Below are 27,475 nucleotides of genomic sequence, written 5' to 3' on the forward strand. Positions count from 1 at the left end.
CAGTAACTGACTCTATATCTGGCAACTTTTAGTATTTAAAGCTCTTCTCCAGGTGTAACTAAAACTCTTTCTGCTACAATTTAACCCACTTCTGCAGGTTCCTATTTCTTTATAAAGGAATCCCCTATATACCACTCACTTGTCATAGCTCAGTTTTTAAATCACCATTTTCATCAGGACTCAAAACTTTTTGTGCATAATAGTTTTAAGGATGCTTTTTTAACTTTCTGAAAAGTCATTTGACGAGGTGTGTCAAGAGCTTTTAAATGGTTTTCCTCTGACCCAGGGATCCTATTTTGGATAACCTGACTTAAGGAAATTATTTCAGAACTCAGTATTAGAGCTCCTTGCTGCACAGGCCATGGATGAGCCAGGCCAGTTTAAAGGCAATGTCTTCAGATTGAAGAGATATTATTTTTTGTTTCTGAGCAAATTAAACACTCAAAACCTTAAAAATAAGTCTGACTGGAGAACTATCTTCATATTTTTCTACTGCAGTACTAATCAACTTTATAATCAGAACTGGACACACTGACATCCTTTTGCAAATTGAAATGTTTCTCTGGTCATTAATTACCAAGCATTCACCACTTATTTCCAAAATGAATGATACTGATACCACTGTTTGCTTATCAGAACATGCTGTTGGGAGTATTCAGCAACATTTATTTACTGCAGAAAAAATAAGTAGCAATCCACTTCACATTTACAAATGGTAATACAAGAAAAAGAAAATAACCTAAGAACTGTCATGCTCTTTCTGACTCCTTGTTCTCTACCCAAACTCTTCAGCTGACCTTCTAGGAACCACTTCTCCCCTGGGAGGTAGCAAAGGGGACTGCAACAGAGATGGAGTCTAGGCTTAACCCAATCAAACTGCTTTAATTCTCTAAGCCTGTTTCCTACACTGTATGGTAAAGTGGGGATGATAGTAAAGATACCAGGATCATTGTGAGGACTGAATGAGATCATCAAATGTGTACCTTGGTTTCTCCTAATACTCTAAACCTATATTGGAACTACCCCCTCTCCCACCACCCCCAAACCCACTTATCCTGTTCAATCAAATCACAGTGCTTCCCATTGCCTCTAGGATAAAGCTCACCCCACCCATGACAAAGCATGAAAAGGTCTCCAGGATCTTGCCCTGCCTTCCTTCTCTATTTCACTTCCCCAAGCATCCCCACCCCACTTGACTAGACATACCAAACTGTTAAAATTTCCCCAAACCATCCCATGCTCCCTAGCACCTCATTCCCCTTGCATCTGTCTTCTTAATTTTCCAATGTTTCAAACTTAAGCTCTCTTGTTCTTAGACACCACTCCCACCTTTCAAATTCTCTTCACCCCTAGAATTACTATCTAACATCCAAGGAAGGTATAACACCATACTAGATGAACCAAACCAATCACATTTGAAGACATCTCCTTATACAATAACAGTTAACAGTTACCAAGTACATACTATGTGGAAGGCAGTAAAATAAAGGCTTTAGAGGGATGAACTTTTTAATATTCATAACAACTTTATAAGGCAGCTGTGATTCTCTCCCACTTTAGAAGAGAGATGAGAAAACTGATGCAGAGAGTGAAATAACTTGTCAATAGACACACAAGCTGAAACAGTGTGACTCCGTGAAAGTTAGTATTATTCAGAAAGAGGTCTTACAAGAGTGCTCTGGCCTGACACAAGGGCCAATGCTCTTAAGTACAAGAGCCTCCTCTACAGTAACAGTTCAGGCAATTAAGTGCAATGCATAATGATGATTAGGCAGAAACAGCTCAGGACCCCAAAGAAAAATATGGAAAAAGTCAATGATAAAGCACAGCTGAGCAACAGTAATATCCATCACTGAGTTTAGAATACTATGTCCAAGATAAAATAAAAACACAAGACATATTTGGAAACTCTGCTATAAGCTAACAATAATGAAAAACAAAAACTGGTGGTTTAGTTTCATTTCATTCTTAGGTTGAAAGAAAATATTTATTTTTTCCCCAGATTTATGATTTTATGAGATTTTTTAAAGAGAAATCTTAAATAAACCAACTGCTTAAAGTTCATAAAATCCAAAATCATTTCATTTCAAAATATAGTTTTCTTTAGTGCTTTTTCACCAGTGCCCCCAATGGACAGAAGATGAAAAAGTAAAGAAAAAATACACCCACAAATTATTCCAAACTCTTACACTGTCCACTTAAAATTTGATGAGACCAGACCTTGAGTGTTTCCAAAACACACTCAAAAAAAATGGTAATTATGTGTGGTGATGGATGTATTAACTTGACTGTGATAATCATTTCACATTAAACATCTTAAAAAGTCACACTTTACAAAACAATTTGGTACTGGCACAAGAACAGACCCATGGACAAGTGGAACAGAATAGAGAGTCCAGATATAAACTCAAGCATATATGGTCAATTAATATACGATAAAGGAGCCATGGATATACAATGGGGAAATGACAGCCTCTTCAACAGCTGGTGCTGGCAAAACTGGACAACTACACGTAAGAGAATGAAACTGGATTACTGTCTAACCCCAAACACAAAGGTAAACTCAAAATGGATCAAAGACATGAAGGTAAGTCATGAAATCATAAAACTCTTACAAGAAAATGCAGGCAAAAATCTCTTGGACATAAACATGAGCAACTTCTTCATGAACAAACATATCTCCCTGGGCAAGGGAAACAAAAGCAAAAATGAAAAAGTGCAATTATATCAAACTAAAAAGCTTCTGTACAGCAAAGGATACCATCAGTAGAATAAAAAGACATCCTACAGTATGGGACATATATTCATAAATGACATATCTGATAAGGGGTAGACATCCAAATTATACAAAGAGCTCACGCACCTCAACAAACAAAAAGCAAATAATCCAATTAAGAAATGGGCAGAGGAGCTAGACAGTTCTCCAAAGAAAAAATTCAGATGGCCAACAGACACATGAAAAAATGCTCCACATCGCTAGCCATCAGAGAAATGCAAATTAAAACCACAATGAGATATCACCTCACATCAGTTAGGATGGCCAACATCCAAAAAACAAACAACAACAAATGTTTGCGAGGCTGTGGAGAAAGGGGAACCCTCCTACACTGCTGGTGGGAATGTAAATTAGTTCAACCATTGTGGAAAGCAGTATGGAGGTTCCTCCAAAAGCTCAAATAGAAATACCATTTGACCCACTCCAAGGAATTTACCCTAAGAATGTAGCAGCCCAGTTTGAGAAAGACAGATGCACCCCTATGTTTATTGCAGTACTATTTACAATTGCCAAGATATGGAAGCAACCTAAGTGTCCCTCAATAGATGAATGGATAAAGAAGATGTGGTACGTATACACAATGGAATATTATTCACCCATCAGAAGAAAACAAATTCTACCATTTGCAACAACATGGATGGAGCTAGAGGGTATTATGCTCAGTGAAATAAGCCAGGCAGAGAAAGACAAGTATCAGATGATTTCACTCATATATGGAGTATAAGACCAAAGAAAAAACTGAAGGAACAAAAAAGCAGCAGAATCACAGAACTCAAGTATGGACTAACAGTTACCAAAGGGAAAGGGACTGGGAAGGGTGGGTGGGAAGGGAGGGATAAGGGGGAAAATGGGGCATTACTATTAGCACACATAATGTGGGGGGGGCACAGGAAAGGCAGTATATACAGAGAAGACAAGTAGTGATTCTATAGCATCTTACTACGCTGATGGACAATGACTGTAATGGGGTATGTGGGGGGAACTTGATAATGGGGGGAGTCTAGTAACCATAATGTTGTTCAAGTCATTGTACATTAGTGATATCAAAATTAAAAGAAAAAATGTCACACTCTACAACCTAAATATATATAAAAAATTTTTTGGTATCATTAATCCACAATTACATGAGTGACATTATGGTTACTAGACTCCCCCCCATCATCAAGTCCCCACCACATACCCCATTACAGTCACTGTCCATCAGCGTAGTAAGATGGTGTAGAATCACTACTTGTCTTCTCTATAATTTTTATTTGTCTATCATACCTCAAAAAAATTAGAAAAAAATTATTCCAAACTCTTCACCCACTACAAGTAGAGCTTTATATATGTTCTCTTAACTGGGTAGGAAAATCCGGACATCTTTTTAAATCTATCTTATGAACTAAAATTTATCCTGTTTTAAGACAATTTGGAAAAATATAACCTAAGAAAACATTAATACATTTTCTTAAAGTAAAAAGGGTCTCAGCCAGTGCCAATTATCAAAGCAGAAAACCTGAAGCAAACTAAATGATCAACTCTAGCAAAATGTCTAAGCAAACTTACTTCTCATTTTGGCATCTATCAGGCTTTCAGAAATTATAAAACCTGTTTTCAAGTACATGTTCTCACTGACTCACAACAACTCTGCAAGGAGAGCAGAGGTTGCAGTCCATGTTTCTTAGACAAGAGGATTAAGGCTAGGAAAGGTTAAGCTGTGCCCTTAGATCACCTAGCTACAAACTGGCTAGCTAGCCAGGCCCTGAACCTACATTCCACACACTTGTTGTTCTTAATAGCTCCTCTGCCATGGTTTCAAAAATTCAAAAGCTACTAAAAATGACAGAGACAACACCAACAAATGGAGGTATTAGGAAATACGTAACAAAATGTTGCACAATAGGAAAAATAGGTTAGTAATTATAAATTCAGAAAGTAATTGTGGCTACTAATTTAGTTTTACATTCATTAGACTATTTTTTTAGTTGTAAGCTTACAAAAGAAGCCAAACAACCCAATATAAAAATGGATACAGGGCAGTATGTAATAAAGAATTTGACCCTGCCTAAAAAGAAGTCTGGCCTTTGTCCAGTTTGTGGAAAGGAACCTCTAAACTCTTGGAATTTACCAAGTGATAGCTGTATCTCTGTTATTCATGGTGGAACCCTCAGAAGGCACTTCAGTTTATGCTAATGAGGTGACTCCTGCCAAACTGAAGGGGTAAGAGTTCAACCACTTGGGCATTCAAGTCAATCAGACATGCCTAACTAAAGAAGCCCCAGTCAAAACGCAGGGCACTGAAGCTCAAGTGAGCTTCCCAGCTTGGCAATACTTCATGTGCACTGTCACACATGGACACTGAGCGTTAACATGGCCTGAGAACAGCGAATGAATGCTTTCCAGTCACTGCCTCTATGCTCTATTCCTTTGGTTGATTTTCTGTACCCTTTCCCAGCAACAAACTTCACCCATGAAAATAACATCTATCAGTGAATTCCATAAATATTTTTAGCAAATTATCAAACCAGGGGTGGTGGGGGTAGGGTAGGAACCCCCTTGAACTTACAGTTGGTGTCAGAAGTAAAAGCAGTCTTGGGGACCATCCCCTCACAAACTTTGTAGTCTAACTCTAGACAGACAGAAAGAGATGGATCACAGAAGGAAAAAACACATTTAATCTCACTCAAAATTGAAGAAATGCAATTAAAATCAGGTTATTATTTTTCATCTTTTGGGGAGGCAAGATTTAAAAGAGTGATAACATCCAGGGGTTGGCCTGGGTATAGAGAACTAGGCATTATCATCTCTCTCGTACACTCTAAGAAGAAATAAAAGTGTTTTTAATTTTTTTACAGGGTAATCTGAAAGTATCTATCAAAACTACAAAATTCCCTTTGATTCAGAAATTTCAATTTTAGTAATTTATTATGAGTTAAATTTACAATGGCTACAAAAAATATAGGAGCAAGTATGCTCATTATAGAAATGAGAAAACACCTAAATGCTAATCATCAGGTATTAAATAAATTATGGGACATAATTATGGACTACTACATAAACCCTAAAATGAATTAGGTAGATCTACATGATAGAACTGGAAAGCTATCATGTTATATAAAAAAGCAACATGTATACTTCGAGTACAAAATGATCCCATCTGTTTAGCCACAAAAAAACAAAGTTATAACAGAATACAGGTATTTGTAAAAGCAATAAATTACCTGGAAGAATACTGCCAAACTGTAAACTGTGGTTACCTTTATAAAGAAGATTTAGGAAGAACGGGAACAGGGGCCCATATTCCTTGAATGCTTTAAATGTATGTAAACAGGGTATTAAATTAAGTGAAACTCCAAAGAGAGGGTCTGATCAAGTCATAAATGTACAAATGAAATATCTGATAACCAGTTTAACAACTTTAAAAATGCCTTCCTCACATCAAGGATATGAAAAGGCAGGGAGTATGGACATTAGGAGAGAGGATTTTTGAACATTTCTTTGGAGAATGTTGGTACAGTAATTTTGAGTTTCCCCTCCACCTCAAATGGAGACAGGTTGGCAAGGTGGGTGCCTGCCTCTCACCTCAAGTCCCAGGAGAGAGACTCCAAAGAGGCCCCAAAGAAGCTGCTTTGTCTCTCCTGCACTCAGAGAGCATCACAGAATGGTGTATGACTCCTGCCCAGGAAATCCAGGCAGCAAAAGAACTGATCAGTCACTGTAGCAAGTGAGCACCGATGCTGGGTAGGAACAGGCCTGTCCTCGCAGAATAAAGAACTCAGGATCCCTTGGGAGTGTGATGGGGTATAGCAGCTCTTAGATCCTGACCAAGTGGGCAACTAGAGAGGAGAACAGATGACAGACCTGGAAAGAGAGGCAGCCAGTGGTACAGGACTCAGCGGAAGGAGCACATGGCAATCAGAAGCACATTTGTCAGACAGAGTATACACTTGTTCAGTGCAAGGGACCAGCTCAGGAGACAGCCATGGACCATGTCTCTAAAGAAATGATAAATATGCTGCCTGGAAGAAGAGCCAACTTTAAATACCTGACAAGAGAGAAAGAGCACCAAGGCATCATGTAACAGTTTCAAGGAAGAAGTTTCCAACTCCTCTCTCTCCTGCCTCCCCACCTTCCAGGCCCCAAACCCCATGGAAATCCAAAATACAGCTGGCAAATAGACCAGAAAGTAGAACAATAAGGAAGGGAGGAGTTTCACCCCTTTGAATTAAATTGGAAACGTTGACTTAATTTATTTAGTATTACTTAGTTTTACAAAGGACTGAACATCTTACTGCCAAATTAAGACTTTGTGCTTTCAAGTGCCCATTACCAAAAATGACCAGAAAAGTCATAGTCTGCCAGTGCTTTCAACCCAACACAGAGTAAGAGATCTCCCTCCTTTGCAGGTTATAAGAGACAATAAAACACAAAGCAGTTTTTTTAACTTCTCAAAAGTAATTTTTGCTATAACATGGGCTATACCAGTATTTATTACTTTTAGAAAATTTTTCTGTAAGATTTTTAAAGCAGGTTATAAAAACTATCTGAGAGTATGGCAACATCTTTATAAGAGATTATAGAGAGTTAGGTGCATAGAAACAAAACTGAAACAAATACCAACAAATTTTCTGTGGAGATAGAATTATTGGTAGGTCTTTGCCCTTTCTCTATTTTCTAAATTTTCATTACTACAAGTATGTTAATTTACAGTGAAAAAAATGTTAACTAAGTATGGGTAAAATTGCAGTATTTCCAGAATCCCCTGCCTGCCCTTATCAATAGGTGTTTCTTCCTGGCCTCTGGTGGAGAGAAGCTGTTCTCTCCTCTCTGTTACAGTAACTGGTCTGGTATCTGTAAGTCACTAGGGATTTGCCCACAGAGCTCCTGCTGGAAAGGGTGGTGGGGAAGAGAGCAAGCACCAGATAGGGAGAGACAGGGAAGTGAGAGCAGCAGCCAGGCCTCATCATGAGCAATAAGTGAGTTTCTCCCAATCTAGCGTTCCCTTAGGTTGATTTTGGTTACACTAGCTTATTTGCCCCACTCCAGGATCACTGCTTCCCCCTGGAGCTACACTAGACAAAATTAAATCAGTGTTAAATTTGGTTCCTTAAATCAACATTTGTTATAATTTGAGGCCACCCAGAGTATAAAATTAGAGGGCCCTCACAATTTATGCAAGGAAGATCTTAAGACCTTATATAATTCAAAACTAGTCATTCACCAGCTAGACCTACCAAAAATTGGAAGATATTCTCACATGGTAATATCATAAATAGTTTATAATTCAGTTGATAGCAGTTTTTTGTTTTCTTGGGAGCATGGAGGAAAAGTTTTTCTCCTGTATTTTTTATTTCAAACCCTCAGAAAAATTGAAAGGTACAATAAAGATCTACATTCCCTGTACCTACATTTGCCACTTTTGTTTGATCATTATCCATGCATCCATCAAGGTATGCCCACATGTACACACACACACACACAGACATGTATGATACACATGTATGCATGTATATTGTGTATTAAATTATTATGAGTTAAATTTACTTTTGAAATGAGTAATACACTTTTGAAAGTATGTTGCAGACAAGGTGAGACTTCACCCTTAAAATCCTGCAGAATTCATTTCCAAAAAAAAGCATGATCCTACAGAACTACAATACATTACAACAAAGAAAATTAACAAAACTCCAATATTATATTATCTAATAAAAAATCCATTTCAAATATCCTCAAATGTTCAGACAATGGCCTTTTCTCTTTTACTCAAGATTAAAGTTTATACAATGCATCTGTTATGTTCCATTAGTCTTTTTAAATGTTATAACAGTCTCCACCCCATGTTTTATTGTTATTGTTTATGACATTGACTCTTTAAAGAGCCTGGCCAGTTGTTTCAGACTCCCATATTTGGGATTGTCTGATTGCTTCCTCCTGATTAGATTCAAGTCAAACATTTTTGACACAGAACTACATAGGTGATGTTGTATGTATCTTGCTTCACTTTGTATCAGGAGGAACATAAAGTTTTAATACAAATGATGATGTTAAATTTAATTGTTTGATATGGGTGGGAATCAACTGATCACTCTATCGGTAAAGGGACATTTTTTCTTTTGTAATTAATAAATAAACTGTGGGGTACTTTTTCCCCCATTGATTTACTCTTTGGTTTGGTGTCTGGGATATTTTGAGACTATGTGACTATCTGTCCCCAAAAGACATTTGACCCAATCCTCGCTTAAATCAATTATTACACTTAAGATTGCAATCACATGATTTCTCATTCTGTCATACCTTATATATTTATTATCTGGACACCTGTAAAGATTTTCTCCTGTGCCTCCCTTTGTTTGAGTAGCACAAAGATCAATTTTGTTTTTAATTTGATTTAATACAATCCATTATGTTCATTATATAATCATTCTGTTAATATATCATGCTCAAATTGTCCCAAATTTGGCCCACAGAAAACTTTTCAAGCTGGTTCCTACATTCTTTTGACAAGTCTCCATCAGTCACTGAGGACCTACTCACTCAACAAGTGTTCCAGGGACACCTTGTTCCAACCCTGGAAATAGCCATTTCTCTAAGAAGCCATGGTTCCATTTAGTGGGGAATGATATTTAGAAAATAAGATCTGAGGGCTTCCTATGCTTGTTTCTACATCTATGGCATAATAAAGAATGTATTTGGTCTTTGTCCCCAATTCCTGACAGAACTTCAAAAAGCCTTGGCACTTCTAAACACTGGAAGTCTTTGTTGTACAAATGAGGTGATTCACAGTGGCCCCTACAGAGCTTCAGGATGAATGCTGGTCACCAGGAAGACCAACTGCATAATGCAAATTTGGGCCAGTCTGGATCACCAGGGACAGGAGCAGGAGCGATCATTGGCTGGAGATTGAGTTCAATCATATAGCCAATGATCTAATCATTATGCTTACATAATGAAACACCAATAAAAATTATGGATGGTAAAGCTCAATAGAGCTTTCTAGTTAGTGAATACATTGATGTGGTAGGAGAGGGATGTACCCAGATTCCATGAGGAGAGAGCACAGAAACTCTGGGTCTCTACCCCACAACTCCACTCCCAAGACCTTGTCCCATGCATCTTTTCCATTTGGCTGTTTCAAATTTATATCCTTTATATTAAAACTGTAATTGTAAACACAGTGCTTTCAGTGAGTTCTGGGTCCTTCTAGGTCATTCACGGAAACTGAGGGAGTCATGAGAACTGTGGGATTTATAACCAGCTGATCAAAAGTACAGGTGGCCCCCAAGACTTTCAGCTGCCATCTGAAATGGTGGCAGTCTTTGCAGGCCTGTGCCCTAAGCCTGTGGAGCCTGATGCTAACTCCAAGTAGTTAGTGTCAGAATTGAACTGAACTGCAGATCATTTGAACTGAACTTGGGTATTTGTTGGTGTCAGAATATGAAAGGCTCTTTCCATGAACACAGCTTCAAAATACTGTTTATATACACACACACACACACACACACACACACACTTAAATTACACATTTGCAAATATAAATGACTGTTTACACACACACACACACACACACACACACTTAAATTACACATTTGCAAATATAAATGACAGTAAGTAAACATTTCTTAAAATCTTAAGTTCATATCAACCTCCAAATCAAATCCACCACCACCTGGAAATCACATTAATGCATATGGATCCACCTTATTTTTCACAGCTGCATAACAATATTATATTGTGTAGATATGATCATGCTTTTTTCAACCAGTATCTGACAGTTAGTTGTTTGCTATATATACTGCAAGGCACACCCTTGTGAAGATGCTGCTTTATATCTGTGAAGATGTATTAAGGTAAATTTACACAACTGGACCTGCCAGATCATGAGTAAATCCATGTGAATTTGTTAAAGACTACCAAAAAGCCCTCCATACAGGTTACACCATTCTGGATTCACATTATCATGGTGTGAATGCCTGCTTCCCCTGAGCCTCTCCAACTGTGTGTGCTGCCCAACTTTTGAATTTTTGCTATTTTGATAGGTGAGAAATGTATGTCAGTATAATTTAAATTTGCATGTCCTTTATTATAAGTGAATATGAGTATTTTTCATATGTTTAATGTCTATAGAGCTTTTTCTGAGACTTTCCTATTCATGTGTTTGCCCATTTTTTTCTATTAGGGTTTAGTTTTTTTTTTTTCTTTCAATACCTAAGAATGCTTTTATAGTAGAAAAATTAACCCTTTCTATATGATATGTGGGCAAATATTTTACCTCACTTTATCATCTCTTTTTTTTCACTTTTAGCCACACAAATTTTTTTAAAAAGCACTGGTAAATTCAATCTTTTATTGCTTCCAGATTTTTGAATCACACAGAAAATCTTTATTCAAGTTATAGAACAATGCATCTAATTCTATTATTTATATAGTTTTTCAACATTTAGGTTTCTGACCCAATAAGGTACAGAGCCAATTTTATCTTTTCACAAGTAGCTATCTAGTTGTCAATACCATTTTTCTTAAAAGTATATTGCCCCCCTGGAGAAAAGAGAAGCCACCTTTATCATATATGAAAATCCCATATATTCTTGGGTTTATTCCTGGAATTTTATTGTTGCATCGGTCTGCCTCATCAGGAATCAAAACCACAGTTTTTGTTACAAATGCCTTGTAGTAAGTTTCAATATCTAGTAGGGCTAATCTTTCTCAAGAATCAACCAATCCATTCATGTGAAACCTTCATAAGAGTGTATATCAAGGATACCTAATTTAAAAAAAAAAGAATCAACCAATCCAGCTCTAGAAAAAAAGAAAAAAAAACAATTTATTGGGAGTTTTTAATGGGATTACATCAAACTTTACAACTGTCATATCTAAAACCATATCTAAAAACACGGGATGCCTTTTCATTTGTTCAAGGCACTTTTATATCTTTCAGGAATGTCTTAAAATTTTCTTCACATAGATTAATGATCTTTATTTTTAAATTTATTCCCATTTACTTATTTATTTTTTATGTGGCTATTGTAAATGGAGTCTTCTCGTCCACCATAGCTTCTAACTGGTTATTCTTTGTAAACATAAAAGCTATTGACTTTTTACTTTTTTATATCCTGCTACCTAACTGAATTCTTTCATTTGAGTTTGTGTTAATTTTATCATTGACTTTCTTGGACTTTTCCATAGTTCACTTCTTTTGTTTATAAGACCTGTGCATGTGATACATTTTTAGTTTAGGATATTCTCATTTCCCAAAACTCACACTTAAATTGAGATTATGTATTTTTACATTATTGTATATATTATAATATTTCAATTTTAGAACACTGGTATCTGCATAAAATCCTACTATACTGCACATTCTCACATTCTTCTTGTCACTGAGTCAATGACAATCCAGACCATCATTCCCTAGATTCCTTAGGGCCCCACATACGCTGATCTCAAACAACTACTGACCAAGCTGCCAACCATAAACCCAGCACCACTCAGTATCTAAGACAGGAAAGCAATTTTACAGGAGAGTCTCACTTGGACACTAGTCAATCTCACCACGCTGTCCAGCACTGAATGCAGTCCCTCAAACCATCTATCCCTCCTTCCTCAGTTCTTGTCCTAAAATTTTCTGCCATCCTGCTACAAGCTCATTTTCACAAGGCCTTGGAGGGAAGATTTTCACAAAGCTCATGAAAAAAAAATGGCAAAGAAACATAAAACTCTCAAGACAGAAGGCAAAGAAATAAAACTGTCTAATGGTCTCAGTTAGACTACACACCAATACAGAATACTAGATGTGAACCAACTGCAGGATCCAAATGCACTATTTCCCAAAAGTGAATATAGCATTTTTAAAGGTAAAAAGAAGGTACCTTTTCTTTCTTTGCACAGTTCATGATTTTGCCAAGGTCCTCAACATCGATGACAGAACTTGAACTCTGATGGTCCTCAGTACCAGACTCTTCCTCACTGGTGCTCTCAAAGGGTTCCTCCTCCTGGAACATCAATGCTTCAGAAATACATTGTTCAAAGTAGCAAATCATCTAAAACTCCGTCCCAAACTGTGAGTTCACTGGATGGATTTGAGATATTTTAGGCTAGAGGTCAGCAAACTATGGCCCACAGACCAAATACAGCCAGCCTCAGCCAAATCTAAAGGTACTCATTTACACATTACCTATGCTACCTTCTTGCTCCAATGGTAGAATTGAGAGTTACAACAGAAACCAAATGGCTCACAAAGCTGAAAATATTTACCAGCTGGCCCTTTACAGAAAGTTTTCTGAACTCTGTTTTGGACAAAGAACCAACCAGACTTAGTAATTAAATTAAATGAAGGAATGAGGAAAAGGAAGGAGCCAAGCATGGCTCTTATGATTTTTTTTTTTTAAGGAATTGAGATGGTGTTGGCTTTAGTCAGATGAGAAAGACTTGGGGAGAAATAGATTGGCAGAGTGGAGAAAAAGCCCCATTTTGAATTCATGAGTATGAGATGCCTTAGGCATCCAAACAGAGATTTTAAAGTGGAACCACATATATGAGAAAAAACTCAGGGAACAGGACAGAGCTGGAATATAAAACTAGGGATAACTGGCATATAGACAGTATTTAAAGCCATGAAGCTAGAGAAGATCATCAACAAAAAGGTTATCAACAAAGAAAAGAACCTAGCACCACACCTGGAATCTGTCCAATATGTAGAGGTTAGATAAAGGAAGAGACCCCAAGTGAAAAAGGAAGAAAACCATGAGAATGGTGTCATGAAAGTCAGAAGAGAGTGATTCAAAGGAGACAATGATGACAAATGCTATTGAGAGGTCAAGTAAACTGAAGGCAGAGACACATTCACAGGGCTTGACAACATGAAGTTCCTCAGACACAGTAAAGAACAGCCTGAGTGAGGTAGAGAGTCAAACTGGAGCAGATGAGAGTCAATTGGAACTTCGGCTCCCAGCTGTAGGGTGGATTACACTGAACACCTCTCCTGAAGAAAATAACTGAAAGTGAATAATATTGTATTTTAAAAGCATAATTTTAAATGTATCATTGAGTTGGAAAAAATGTAGGGACTCCAAAGAGGAAAAATATGAACTAAAAAGGGAATCCTAGGAGGTAAGTGAGAGATGGAAGTGAAAGTATCTGCTGAACTTTGGAGAACCTATTTTGACTTCTGAACAGGACAACAGAAGAGCAGGTAAAGTTGAGGAGATGATACCAGGAGGAGACTCTAAAACAGAAGACCAGAGTCAAAGCTGGGAAAACACAAGTCGGCATCTTTGGTGTAAAGGTAAACTAGAAATAAACATTCTGTGCAAGAGGAAAAAGCAAAAAAGATGGGCAGACAATCTGGAGAAGGAAGAACAGAGCAAAGGACAGATGGTTAGAGGATTTTATTCAGAGGTTCTAAAGTTTCTCACGTGTGGAGAAGGAAGACTATAGAATAAAAATTCAGAAATTAAACTGAAATTCCCAAATGCAACATTTAACTAAAAGACAATGGACCAATGTCTTCAATTTTCTGAAAGAATTACTCCCACCTAGAATTCTATACCCAGCCAAAGCATCACTCAAGCATGATCATAAAAATATGCAGATATGAAAATTCTGATAATTTACTTCCAAAAATACCCTTGCTCAGGGAGCTACTAGAGAATGTGCCCCAAAACACAAGAGTCAACCAAGAAATAAGAAAATAGGTGACACCAGAATCAGGGAACCCAACCCAGGAAGCTAGTGAAAGGAAAGTTGTGCATCACAGTAGATGGAAGACATGGACAGCAGCCATTCCAATATGGGATGAAAGGGGATTCACAAGTAATCAACAAAAACCACAGAATACTGAAAAACAATTTTCACTTTAATATTAGAGTTTTAGAAGGATTTACTAATGGTAATAATGAAATCAAAGCAGATGTAGTGATTATCTTAAAGGAAATAAATATCTAAGAATGAAAATGTAATAATGCAGCATATAGGACAGGTGAGAATTTGTACACAATCACAATAATGAAACAAAAAGTAAGAGTTTAACCAGAAAGTGTGACAAAGGGAAGTGACACTCTGTGTGTGTGTATGCGCGCACATGTATGATTTTGAGGTTTTTTTCAAATCAAGAAATAGCAGGAAGGGCCTATTATTTAAGAATACAGAGGTAAATGATGAAAAGCTAAAAGAATTAAAAGTGATTGCCTTAGGAAAATAAGAATTAGACAGACTGAGGCAAGAAGGTACAGTTTTCATTTTTAAGACTAAAGGTACTGAGTTTTTAAATGTATAAATGTTACTTTTGGGTTTTTTTTAATTTAACTTAAATTTTTTAAATATTAAGAACTAAGAGTGATATGAGCAAAAATGTGGCAGAGTGGGTAAGTCCAAAGGCCCATTCCCTCACAGGAACACCTAAAAATTAAGCAAAAACCAACACATTCAACTTTGTCAGGATTCTGAGAATTAGTCAAAAGGCTTAGAAGAACCAAGTAAACACTGAATCAAGAAAAAGCGAACTTAAAAATGACATTCAAGAAAATCTGTCACAACAGTAGCTAACCACAAGCTAAAGAAAGATTTCAAAGACCATGCATGACAACAGATACAGTCTTACAAAAATAGTTTTTAAAAGTCACTAACCAAATAAGCCAAGTACAACCCATGGCTAACTACAAAAGAGGAAAGAATTTGATTTCCAGAGTTAGCACACTGCAAGTTTCAACAAAACATATGAAGCATGAAAAGAAAAGGTATGGCCTAATCACAGGAGAAATTAATGGACATTATCACTGAGAAAACAGAGACATAATAAAGACTAAGTAAATTGCCTTAAATATGCTCAAAGAGCTAAAGGATACCAAGGACAAAAGGCTGATGGAAACCAGAAGAACAATGTCTCAACAAATAGAGTGTATCAAAACAGATAAAGAAATTATAAAAAGGAAATTCTTCAGCTGAAAAGTATAATAACCAAACTAAAAATGTCACTAGAGGGTTTCAATAGGAGATTTGAACAGGCAGAAAATCAGAAAACATGAACATAAATCAGGTGAAATTGGCCAGTCTGAAAAATAAAGAGTCTAAGAAAGACACCATCAAGTGTACCAACATGTACAAAAAGGGAGCCCCAGCAGGAGAGGAAAGAACAGAAAGAATACTTGAAGAAAAACATGGCAGAAAATGTACCAAATGTGATGAAAGACATGAATCTACACATCCAAGAAACTCAATGAACTGGAAGAAGGATAAATTCAAAGAGAACCAAACCAAAACACATTATATATAATCAAGACAATGACAAAGAAAGAATCTTGAAAGCAGCAAGAGAGATGGAACACATCTTATACAAGAGATCTTCAATAAGATAAGATTAGCAGCTGATTCTCATCAGGGATCTTAAGAGGTCAGAAGGCAGTGGGATAACATATTTAAACCACTGAAATAAAAACTGTCAACAAAGAATTCTATGTCCAGCAAAGCCATCCTTCAAAGCTAAAAGGGAAACGGAGACATTCTTATGTAAACAAGAACTGAAGAAGTTCATTACCAGTAGAACTGCCCTCCAAGAAGTGTTAAAAAGTCCTTCAGAAAGAAATAAAAAGGTCATCTGATAGTGACTCAAAGCATCAAATAAAATTATTTTATTTGAAGAAATAAAGAACACTGGTAAAGATAACTACACAGGAAAATACAAAAGCCAGTATTATTTTACTTTTGGTTTGTAGTTCCTCTTTTTTTCTTTAATTAAAAGACAAATTTAACAGACAAATGCTTAAAACAACTATAAATCCATGTTAATTGGCACCATGTATAAAGTTGTGATTTGTGATAACAATAACAGAAGGGAAGGGACAACACTGAATAAGAGCAGTTGTATACTAAGGTGGCATAAATTCAAACAGGGTACTATAAGTTAAAGAGGTTAACAGCAATCTCCAGGTTAAAAACTAAAAAATAAACAGAAAGGGAAGAGCGAAGATGGCGGCATGAGTAGAGGAGTGGAAATCTCCTCCCGAAACCATATATATTTTTGAAAATTCAACAAACACAACTATCCCTAAAAGAGACCAGAAGATAAAGGACAACATCCAGGCTACCTCTACACCTGTGAGAACCCAGCACCTTGCGAACTGGGCAAGATACAAGCCGTGGCCTGGCAGGAGCTGAGCACCCCTCACCCCAGATCCCGGCGGGAGGAAAGGAGTCAGAGCAGGGAGGGACAGAGAGCCCAGGACTCCTGAACACCCAGCCCTAGCCATCCACACTGGTGCACAGACACACAGTGCGTGCAGTGCTGGATACTAGGGAAATGGGACAGTAAAACCTGCAAGTGGGTCCCTGCAGCTGGCACCCCTGGGACAAAGAAAAGGGAGTGCTTTTTGAAAGACTTAAAGGGACAGGGACCTAACAGCTGGACGGAAACATACTGGGACACTTAGCCCAGCAGTTGGGAATCCTGGGGAACTCCGGGCGCCCTAACCCCCTGGGCGGCAATGCAGCTCGGAGGGCCATCACGGAGATAAACAGCCTCCCGCCCATTTCCCCTCCGATACCACTCCACCATAGTGGACCAGCGGCCTGAGACAGCAGGGCAGAGCTTATTTCACAGCCGCCAGGCAATAATTAGAAACCCCATCTGCACGCAGCTGCCCAGCACAACCCTCTAGGGGTCACTCTTCTCCCAGGAGAAGAAGGCCACAAACCAGCAAGAAGGGACGTTCTCCCAGCTGACATATGCACCATTTTCCCGCAACTACCGCTATTGCCATGAAAAGGCTGAAAAATTTGATACAAACCAGACTAACCCAGACATCCTCCCCTGAGAAGGAATCTGGGGAGGCAGACCTAACCAATCTCCCTGATAAAGAATTCAAAATAAAGGTCATAACCATGCTGATGGAGCTGCAGAGAAATATGCAAGAGCTAAGGGAAGACTTCCGGAAGGACATTGCAGAAATGAAACAATCTCTGGAAGGATTTATACGCAGAATGGATAAGATGCAAGACGCCATTGATGGAATACAAACAAGCGAACAGGAACGCATAGAAGCTGATGCACAGAGATAAAAGGATCTCCACGAATGAAACAATATTAAGAGGACTGAGTGACCAATCCAAACGGAACAATATTCGCATTATAGGGGTACCAGAAGAAGAAGAGAGAGGAAAAGGGATAGAAAGTGTATTTGAAGAAACGCTGAAAACTTCCCCAAACTGGGAGAGGAAATAACCAATCAGACCACAGAAGTACACACAACTCCCAACAGAAGGGACCCAAGGAGGACAACACCAAGACACATAATAATTAAAATGGAAAAGATGAAGGACAAGGACAGAGTTTTAAAGGCAGCTAGAGAGAGGAAAAAGGTCACCAACAAAGGAAAACCCATCAGGTTATCATCAGATTTCTCAAGAGAAACCTTACAGGCCAGAAGAGAAAGAAATGATACATTTAATGCAATGAAACAGATGGGCCTTGAACCAAGAATACTGTATCCAGCACGATTATCATTTAAAAAGGAAGGGGGATTAAACAATACCCAGACAAGCAAAAGTTGAGGGAATTTCCCTCCCACAAACCACCTCTGCAGGGTATTTTAGAGGGACTGTTCTAGACAGGAGCACTCCTAACACTAAACAGATGTCACCAGAGAAAATAAAATCACAGCAAAGAAAGCAGACCAACCAAATACTAACCAAAGGCAAAAAATAAAATCAACTACCCACAAAAGCAGTTAAAGGAAACACAAAAGCGGACAGAATAAAACACCCAACATATAAAGAATGGAGGAGGAGGAATAAGAAGGGAGAGAAATAAAGAATCACCAGACAGTGTCTACAATAGCTCAATAAGCAAGTTAGGCAGTAAGATACTAAAGAATCTAACCTTGAACCTTTAGTAACCACAAATCTAAAGTATGCAATGGCAATAAGTACATATCTTTCAATAATCACCCTAAATGTAAATGGACTGAATGCACCAATCAAAAGACAAAGAATAACAGAATGGATAAAAAAGCAAGACCCATCTATATGCGGCTTACAAGAGACCCACCTCAAACCAAAGACATGCACAGACTAAAAGTCAAGGGATGGAAAAAGATATTCCATACAAACAACAGGGAGAAAAAAGCAAGTGTTGCAGTACTAGTATCAGACAAAATAGACTTCAAAACAAAGAAAGTAACAAGAGAGAAAGAAGGACATTACATAATGATAAAGGGCTCAGTCCAACAGGAGGATATAACCATTATAAATATATATGCACCCAACACAGGAGCACTAGCATATGTGAAACAAATACTAACAGAACTAAAGGAGGAAATAGAATGCAATGCATTCATTTTTGGAGACTTCAACACACCACTCACTCCAAAGGATAGATCCACCAGGCAGAAAATAAGTAAGGACACAGAGGCACTGAACAACACAACAGAGCAGATGGACCTAATAGACATCTATAGAACTCTACATCCAAAAGCAACAGGATACACATTCTTATCAGGTGCACATGGAACATTCTCCAGAATAGACCACATACTAGGCCACAAAAAGAGCCTCAGTAAATACCAAAGGACTGAAATCCAACCAACCAATTTTTCAGACCACAAAGGTATAAAACTAGAAATAAATTGTACAAAGAAAGCAAAAAGGCTCACAAACACATGGAGGCTTAACAACATGCTCCTAAATCATCAATGGATCAACTACCAAATTAAAATAGAGATCAAGCAATACATGGAAATAAATGACAACAACAACACAGAGCCCCAACTACTGTGGGACACAGCAAAAGCAGTCTTAAGAGGAAAGTATTAGCAATCCAGGCATATTTAAAGAAGGAAGAACAATCCCAAATCAATAGCCTAATGTGACAATTATCGAAATTGGAAAAAGAAGAACAAATGAGGCCTAAAATCAGCAGAAGGATGGACATAATAAAGACCAGAGAAGAAATTAATAAAATTCAAAAGAATAAAACAATAGAAAAAAATCAATGAAACCAAGAACTGGTTCTTTCAGAAAATAAACAAAATAGATAAGCCTCTAGCCAGACTTATTAAGAGAAAAAGAGAATCAACACACATCAACAGAATCAGAAACTAGAAAAGAAAAATCATGAAGGACCCCATAGAAATACAAAGAATTATTAGAGACTACTATGAAAACCTATATGCTAACAAACGGGAAAACCTAGAAGAAATGGACAACTTCTTAGAAAAATACAACCTTCCAAGACCGACCAAGGAAGAAACAGAAAATCGAAACAAACTAATTACCAGCAAAGAAATTAAAGTGGTAATCAAAAAACTACCCAGGAACAAAACCCCTGGGCCAGATGGATTGACCTCAGAATTTTATCAGACATACAGAGAAGACATAATACCCATTCTCCTTAAAGTTTTCCAAAAAATAGAAGAGGAGGGAATACTTCCAAACTCATTCCAGGGAGCCAGCATCACTCTAATACCAAAACCAGGCAAAGACCCCACCAAAAAAGAAAATTACAGACCTATATCCCTGATGAATGTAGATACAAAAATACACAACAAACTATTAGCAAACCGAATTCAAAAATACATCAAAAGGATCATACACCATGACCAAGTGGGATTCATCCCAGGGATGCAAGGATGGTACAACATTCGAAAATCCATCAACATCATCCACCACATCAACAAAACAAAAGACAAAAACCACATGATCATCTCCATAGATGTTGAAAAAGCATTTGACAAAATTCAACATCCATTCATGATAAAAACTCTCAACAAAATGGGCATGGAGGGAAAGTACCTCAACATAATAAAGGCCATCTATGATAAACCCACAGCTAACATCATACTTAACAGCGAGAGGCAGAAACCTTTTACTGTGAGATCGGGAACAAGACAGGGATGCCCACTCTCCCCACTGTTATTTAACATAGGACTGGAGGTCTTAGACACAACACTTAGACAAAACAAAGAAATACAAGGACTCCAGATTGGTAAAGAATAAGTTAAACTGTCACTATTTGCAGATGACATGATATTGTACATAAAAAACCCTAAAGACGAGGCGGGAGCCAAGATGGCGGCGTGAGTAGAGCAGTGGAAATCTCCTCCCAAAAACACATAGAGCTATGAAAATATAACAAAGAAAAATCTTCCTAAAATAGAGACCACAGGACACAGGACAACATCCAGACCACATCCACACCTGCAAGAACCCAGCGCCTTGTGAAGGGGGTAAGATATAAGCCCCAGCCCGGCGGGACCCGAGCACCCCTCCCCCCGGCTCCCGGCGGGTGGAGAGAAACCGGAGCAGTTTTTTTTTTTGGCGAGCGCTTTTTGGAAGCCTTAGAGGGACGGGCCCCCGTTGCTGGGGAGGCAGGGTGGCGGGACCGGTGAGGAGGTGCCTGGGAACGGCGCCGGAGGACAAAGAATATCCCGCGTTTCTCCCTGCGAGACCTGGGGGCGGGTGCCTGAGACCGGTGCCTGAGGACGGAGGAGGTCGCGCGTTTTTCCCCTTTTTTTTTTTCTCTTTTTGGCAAGCGCTTTTTGGAAGCCTTGAAGGGACGGGGACCCCAGTGCTAGGGAGGCACGGTGGCGGGACTGGTGAGCGGGTGGCTGGGACCGGCGCCTGAGGACAAAGAATATCCCCCGTTTTTCCCTGCGGGACCGGTGGGCGGGTGCCTGAGACCGGCACTTGAGGACAGAGGAAATCGCGCGTTTTTCCCCTTTTTTTTTTTCTCTTTTCTGCGAGTGCTTTTTGGAAGCCTAAAAGGGACAGGGACCCCGGTGCTAGGGAGGCAGGGCGGCGGGACTGGTGAGCGGGTGCCTGGGACCGGCACCTGAGGACAAAGAATATCCCGCATTTTTCCCTGTGGGACCGGTGGGTGGGTGCCTGAGACCAGCACCTGAGGACGGAAGAAATCGCGCGTTTTTCCCCTTTTTTTTCTCTCTTTTTGCCAAGTGCTTTTTGGAAGCCTTGAAGGGACAGGGACCCCGGTGCTAGGGAGGCAGGGCGGCGGGACTGGTGAGCGGGTGCGTGGGACCAGTGCCTGAGGACCAAGAATATTGAGCGTTCCTTCCCTGCGGGACCGGTGGGTGGGTGCTTTTTGGAAGCCTTGAAAGGACAGGGACCCTGGTGCTAGGGAGACAGGGCAGCAGGACCAGTGCGCGGGTGCCTGGGACCGGCACCTGAGGAAAAAAAAAAAAATCGCGTGTTTTTTCTTTTTTTTTTCCTTTCTGTTCCCTCTCTCATTGTTGCTGTTGTTGTTTTGGTTTGGAGAGTGCTTTTTGGAAATCTTAAAGGGGCAGGACAGGTCACTTAGACCAGAAGCAGGGAATCTGGGGATCTCTGGGCACTCTAACCCCCTGGGCAGCAGGGAGCACAGAGGCCCCTTACGGAGATAAATAGTCTCCTGGCTGCTCCCCCTCTAACGGGGCTCCACCATTTTGGAGGAACAGCCCCAGCCAGGCCAAGCCCACAGCAACAGTGGAGATAAACCCCAAAGCAACTGGGCAGGAAGCAGAAGCCCTGTCTGCGCACAGCTGCCCAGCACAAGCAACTAGAGGTCGCTATTCTCCCAGGAAAAGGCTACAAACCAACAAGAAGGGAAGCTCTTCCAGCGGTTACTTGTACCAGCTCTGCAGACTATCTCTATCACCATGAAAAGGCAAAACTACAGGCAGACAAAGATCACAGAGACAACACCTGAGAAGGAGACAGACCTAACTAGTCCTCCTGAAAAAGAATTCAAAATAAAAATCATAAACATGCTGACAGAGATGCAGAAAAAAATGCAAGAGCAATGGGATGAGATGCAGAGAAAAATGCAAGAGCAGTGGGATGAGATGCAGAGAAAAATGCAAGAGCAGTGGGATGAAGTCCGGAAGGAGATCACAGATGTCAGGAAAGAGATCACAGAAGTGAAACAATCCCTGGAAGGATTTATAAGCAGAATGGATAAGATGCAAGAGGCCATTGAAGGAATAGAAGCCAGAGAACAGGAACGTATAGAAGCTGACATAGAGAGAGATAAAAGGATCTCCAGGAATGAAACAACACTAAGAGAAATATGTGACCAATACAAAAGGAAAAACATTCGTATTATAGGGATACCAGAAGAGGAAGAAAGAGGAAAAGGGATAGAAAGTGTCTTTGAAGAAATAATTGCTGAAAACTTCCCCAAACTGGGGGAGGAAATAATCGAACAGACCATGGAATTATACAGAACCCCCAACAGAAAGGATCCAAGGAGGACAACACCAAGACACATAATAATTAAAATGGCAAGGATCAAGGACAAGGAAAGAGTTTTAAAGGCAGCTAGAGAGAAAAAGGTCACCTATAAAGGAAAACCAATCAGGCTAACATCAGACTTCTCAACAGAAACCCTACAGGCCAGAAGAGAATGGCATGATATACTTAATGCAATGAAACAGAAGGGCCTTGAACCAAGGATACTGTATCCAGCACGACTATCATTTAAATATGATGGTGGGATCAAACAATTCCCAGACAAGCAAAAGCTGAGGGAATTTGCTTCCCACAAACCACCTCTACAGGGCATCCTACAGGGACTGCTCTAGATGGGAGCACCCCTAAAAAGAGCACAGAACAAAACACACAACATATGAAGAAGGAAGGAGGAGGAATAAGAAGGGAGAGAAGAAAAGACTCTCCAGACAGTGTATATAACAGCTCAATAAGCGAGCTAAGTTAGGCAGTAAGATACTAAAGAAGCTAACCTTGAACCTTTGGTAACCACGAATCTAAAGCCTGCAATGGCAATAAGTACATATCTTTCAATAGTCACCCTAAATGTAAATGGACTTAATGCACCAATCAAAAGACATAGAGTAATAGAATGGATAAAAAAGCAAGACCCATCTATATGCTGCTTACAAGAAACTCACCTTAAACCCAAAGATAAGCATAGACTAAAAGTCAAGGGATGGAAAAACATATTTCAGGCAAACAACAGTGAGAAGAAAGCAGGGGTTGCAGTACTAATATCAGACAAAATAGACTTCAAAACAAAGAAAGTAACAAGAGATAAAGAAGGCCACTACATAATGATAAAGGGCTTAGTCCAACAAGAGTATATAACCATTCTAAATATATATGCACCCAATACAGGAGCACCAGCATATGTGAAGCAAATACTAACAGAACTAAAGAGGGAAATAGACTGCAATGCATTCATTGTAGGAGACTTCAACACACCACTCACCCCAAAGGATAGATCCACCGGGCAGAAAATAAGTAAAGACACACAGGCACTGAACAACACACTAGAACAGATGGACCTAATAGACATCTATAGAACTTTACATCCAAAAGCAACAGGATATACATTCTTCTCAAGTGCACATGGAACATTCTCCAGAATAGACCACATACTAGCTCACAAAAAGAGCCTCAGTAAATTCCACAATATTGAAATTCTACCAACCAATTTTTCAGACCACAAAGGTATGAAAGTAGAAATAAATTCTACAAAGAAAACAAAAAGGCTCACAAACACATGGAGGCTTAACAACATGCTACTAAATAATCAATGGATCAATGAACAAATCAAAATAGAGATCAAGGAATATATAGAAACAAATGACAACAACAACACTAAGCCCCAACTTCTGTGGGACGCAGCGAAAGCAGTCTTAAGAGGAAAGTATATAGCAATCCAGGCACACTTGAAGAAGGAAGAACAATCCCAAATGAATAGTCTAACATCACAATTATTAAAACTGGAAAAAGAAGAACAAATGAGGCCTAAAGTCAGCAGAAGGAGGGACATAATAAAGATCAGAGAAGAAATAAACAAAATTGAGAAGAATAAAACAATAGCAAAAATCAACGAAACCAAGAGCTGGTTCTTTGAGAAAATAAACAAAATAGATAAGCCTCTAGCCCAACTTATTAAGAGAAAAAGAGAGTCAACACAAATCAACATAATCAGAAATGAGAATGGAAAAATCACGACAGACTCCACAGAAATACAAAGAATTATTAAAGACTACTATGAAAACCTATATGCCAACAAGCTGGAAAACCTAGAAGAAATGGACAACTTCCTAGAAAAATACAACCTCCCAAGACTGACCAAGGAAGAAACACAAAAGTTAAACAAACCAATTACAAGCAAAGAAATTGAAACAGTAATCAAAAAACTACCCAAGAACAAAACCCCGGGGCCGGACGGATTTACCTCGGAATTTTATCAGACACACAGAGAAGACATAATACCCATTCTCCTTAAAGTGTTCCACAAAATAGAAGAAGAGGGAATACTCCCAAACTCATTCTATGAAGCCAACATCACCCTAATACCAAAACCAGGCAAAGACCCCACCAAAAAAGAAAATTACAGACCAATATCCCTGATGAACGTAGATGCAAAAATACTCAATAAAATATTAGCAAACAGAATTCAACAGTATATCAAAAGGATCATACACCATGACCAAGTGGGGTTCATCCCAGGGATGCAAGGATGGTACAACATTCGAAAATCCATCAACATCATCCACCACATCAACAAAAAGAAAGACAAAAACCACATGATCATCTCCATAGATGCTGAAAAAGCATTTGACAAAATTCAACATCCATTCATGATAAAAACTCTCAGCAAAATGGGAATAGAGGGCAAGTACCTCAACATAATAAAGGCCATATATGATAAACCCACAGCCAGCATTATACTGAACAGCGAGAAGCTGAAAGCATTTCCACTGAGATCGGGAACCAGACAGGGATGCCCACTCTCCCCACTGTTATTTAACATAGTACTGGAGGTCCTAGCCACGGCAATCAGACAAAACAAAGAAATACAAGGAATCCAGATTGGTAAAGAAGAAGTTAAACTGTCACTATTTGCAGATGATATGATACTGTACATAAAAAACCCTAAAGACTCCACTCCAAAACTACTAGAACTGATATCGGAATACAGCAAAGTTGCAGGATACAAAATCAACACACAGAAATCTGTAGCTTTCCTATACACTAACAACGAATCAATAGAAAGAGAAATCAGGAAAACAATTCCATTCACCATTGCATCAAAAAGAATAAAATACCTAGGAATAAACCTAACCAAGGAAGTGAAAGACTTATACTCTGAAAACTACAAGTCACTCTTAAGAGAAATTAAAGGGGACACTAATAAATGGAAACTCATCCCATGCTCATGGCTAGGAAGAATTAATATCGTCAAAATGGCCATCCTGCCGAAAGCAATATACAAATTTGATGCAATCCCTCTCAAATTACCAGCAACATTCTTCAATGAATTGGAACAAATAATTCAAAAATTCATATGGAAACACCAAAGACCCCGAATAGCCAAAGCAATCCTGAAAAAGAAGAATAAAGTAGGGGGGATCTCACTCCCCAACTTCAAGCTCTACTACAAAGCCATAGTAATCAAGACAATTTGGTACTGGCACAAGAACAGAGCCACAGACCAGTGGAACAGATTAGAGACCCCAGAAATTAACCCAAACATATATGGTCAATTAATATTTGATAAAGGAGCCATGGACATACAATGGCAAAATGACAGTCTCTTCAACAGATGGTGCTGGCAAAACTGGACAGCTACATGTAGGAGAATGAAACTGGACCATTGTCTAACCCCATATACAAAGGTAAACTCAAAATGGATCAAAGACCTGAATGTAAGTCATGAAACCATTAAACTCTTGGAAAAAAACATAGGCAAAAACCTCTTAGACATAAACATGAGTGATCTCTTCTTGAACATATCTCCCCGGGCAAGGAAAACAACAGCAAAAATGAGCAAGTGGGACTACATTAAGCTGAAAAGCTTCTGTACAGCGAAAGACACCATCAATAGAACAAAAAGGAACCCTACAGTATGGGAGAATATATTTGAAAATGACAGATCTGATAAAGGCTTGACGTCCAGAATATATAAAGAGCTCACACGCCTCAACAAACAAAAAACAAATAATCCAATTAAAAAATGGGCAGAGGAACTGAACAGACAGTTCTCCAAAAAAGAAATACAGATGGCCAAGAGACACATGAAAAGATGCTCCACATCGCTAATTATCAGAGAAATGCAAATTAAAACTACAATGAGGTATCACCTCACACCAGTAAGGATAGCTGCCATCCAAAAGACAAACAACAACAAATGTTGGCGAGGCTGTGGAGAAAGGGGAACCCTCCTACACTGCTGGTGGGAATGTAAATTAGTTCAACCATTGTGGAAAGCAGTATGGAGGTGCATCAAAATGCTCAAAACAGACCTACCATTTGACCCAGGAATTCCACTCCTAGGAATTTACCCTAAGAACGCAGCAATCAAGTTTGAGAAAGACAGATGCACTCCTATGTTTATCGCAGCACTATTTACAATAGCCAAGAATTGGAAGCAACCTAAATGTCCATCTGTAGATGAATGGATAAAGAAGATGTGGTACATATACACAATGGAATACTACTCAGCCATAAGAAGTGGAAAAATCCAACCATTTGCAGCAACATGGATGGAGCTGGAGAGTATTATGCTCAGTGAAATAAGCCAAGCGGAGAAAGAGAAATACCAAATGATTTCACTCATCTGAGGAGTATAGGAACAAAGGAAAAACTGAAGGAACAAAACAGCAGCAGAATTACAGAACCCAAAAATGGACTAACAGGTACCAAAGGGAAAGGAACTGGGGAGGATGGGTGGGCAGGGAGGGATAAGGGGGGGGAAGAAGAAGGGGG

General features: G+C 38.9%; 1 protein-coding gene across 10 annotated transcripts in view; it reads right to left on the reverse strand.

The window, feature by feature from the left end:
• LOC108394392 (S-adenosyl-L-methionine-dependent tRNA 4-demethylwyosine synthase TYW1) overlaps window positions 1–27,475 on the reverse strand; it is a 343,841-nt gene that overhangs the window by 293,242 nt on the left and 23,124 nt on the right. For 6 of the 10 annotated variants that reach the window (XM_037002495.2, XM_073215218.1, XM_073215220.1 and 3 more), the window contains one exon: window positions 12,625–12,747. The exons of 2 other annotated variants lie outside the window; for them this stretch is intronic. In XM_037002495.2, the coding sequence (XP_036858390.1) occupies window positions 12,625–12,747 (123 nt within the window). Of the gene's footprint in view, window positions 1–5,324; window positions 5,388–12,624; window positions 12,748–27,475 lie in introns of those variants that run through there. 2 more of the 10 variants (XM_073215224.1, XM_073215223.1) reach the window with 2 other exon arrangements.

This window comes from Manis javanica, chromosome 10, assembly GCF_040802235.1.
Source record: "Manis javanica isolate MJ-LG chromosome 10, MJ_LKY, whole genome shotgun sequence".
In the NCBI taxonomy this organism is placed as follows: Eukaryota; Metazoa; Chordata; class Mammalia; order Pholidota; family Manidae; genus Manis; species Manis javanica.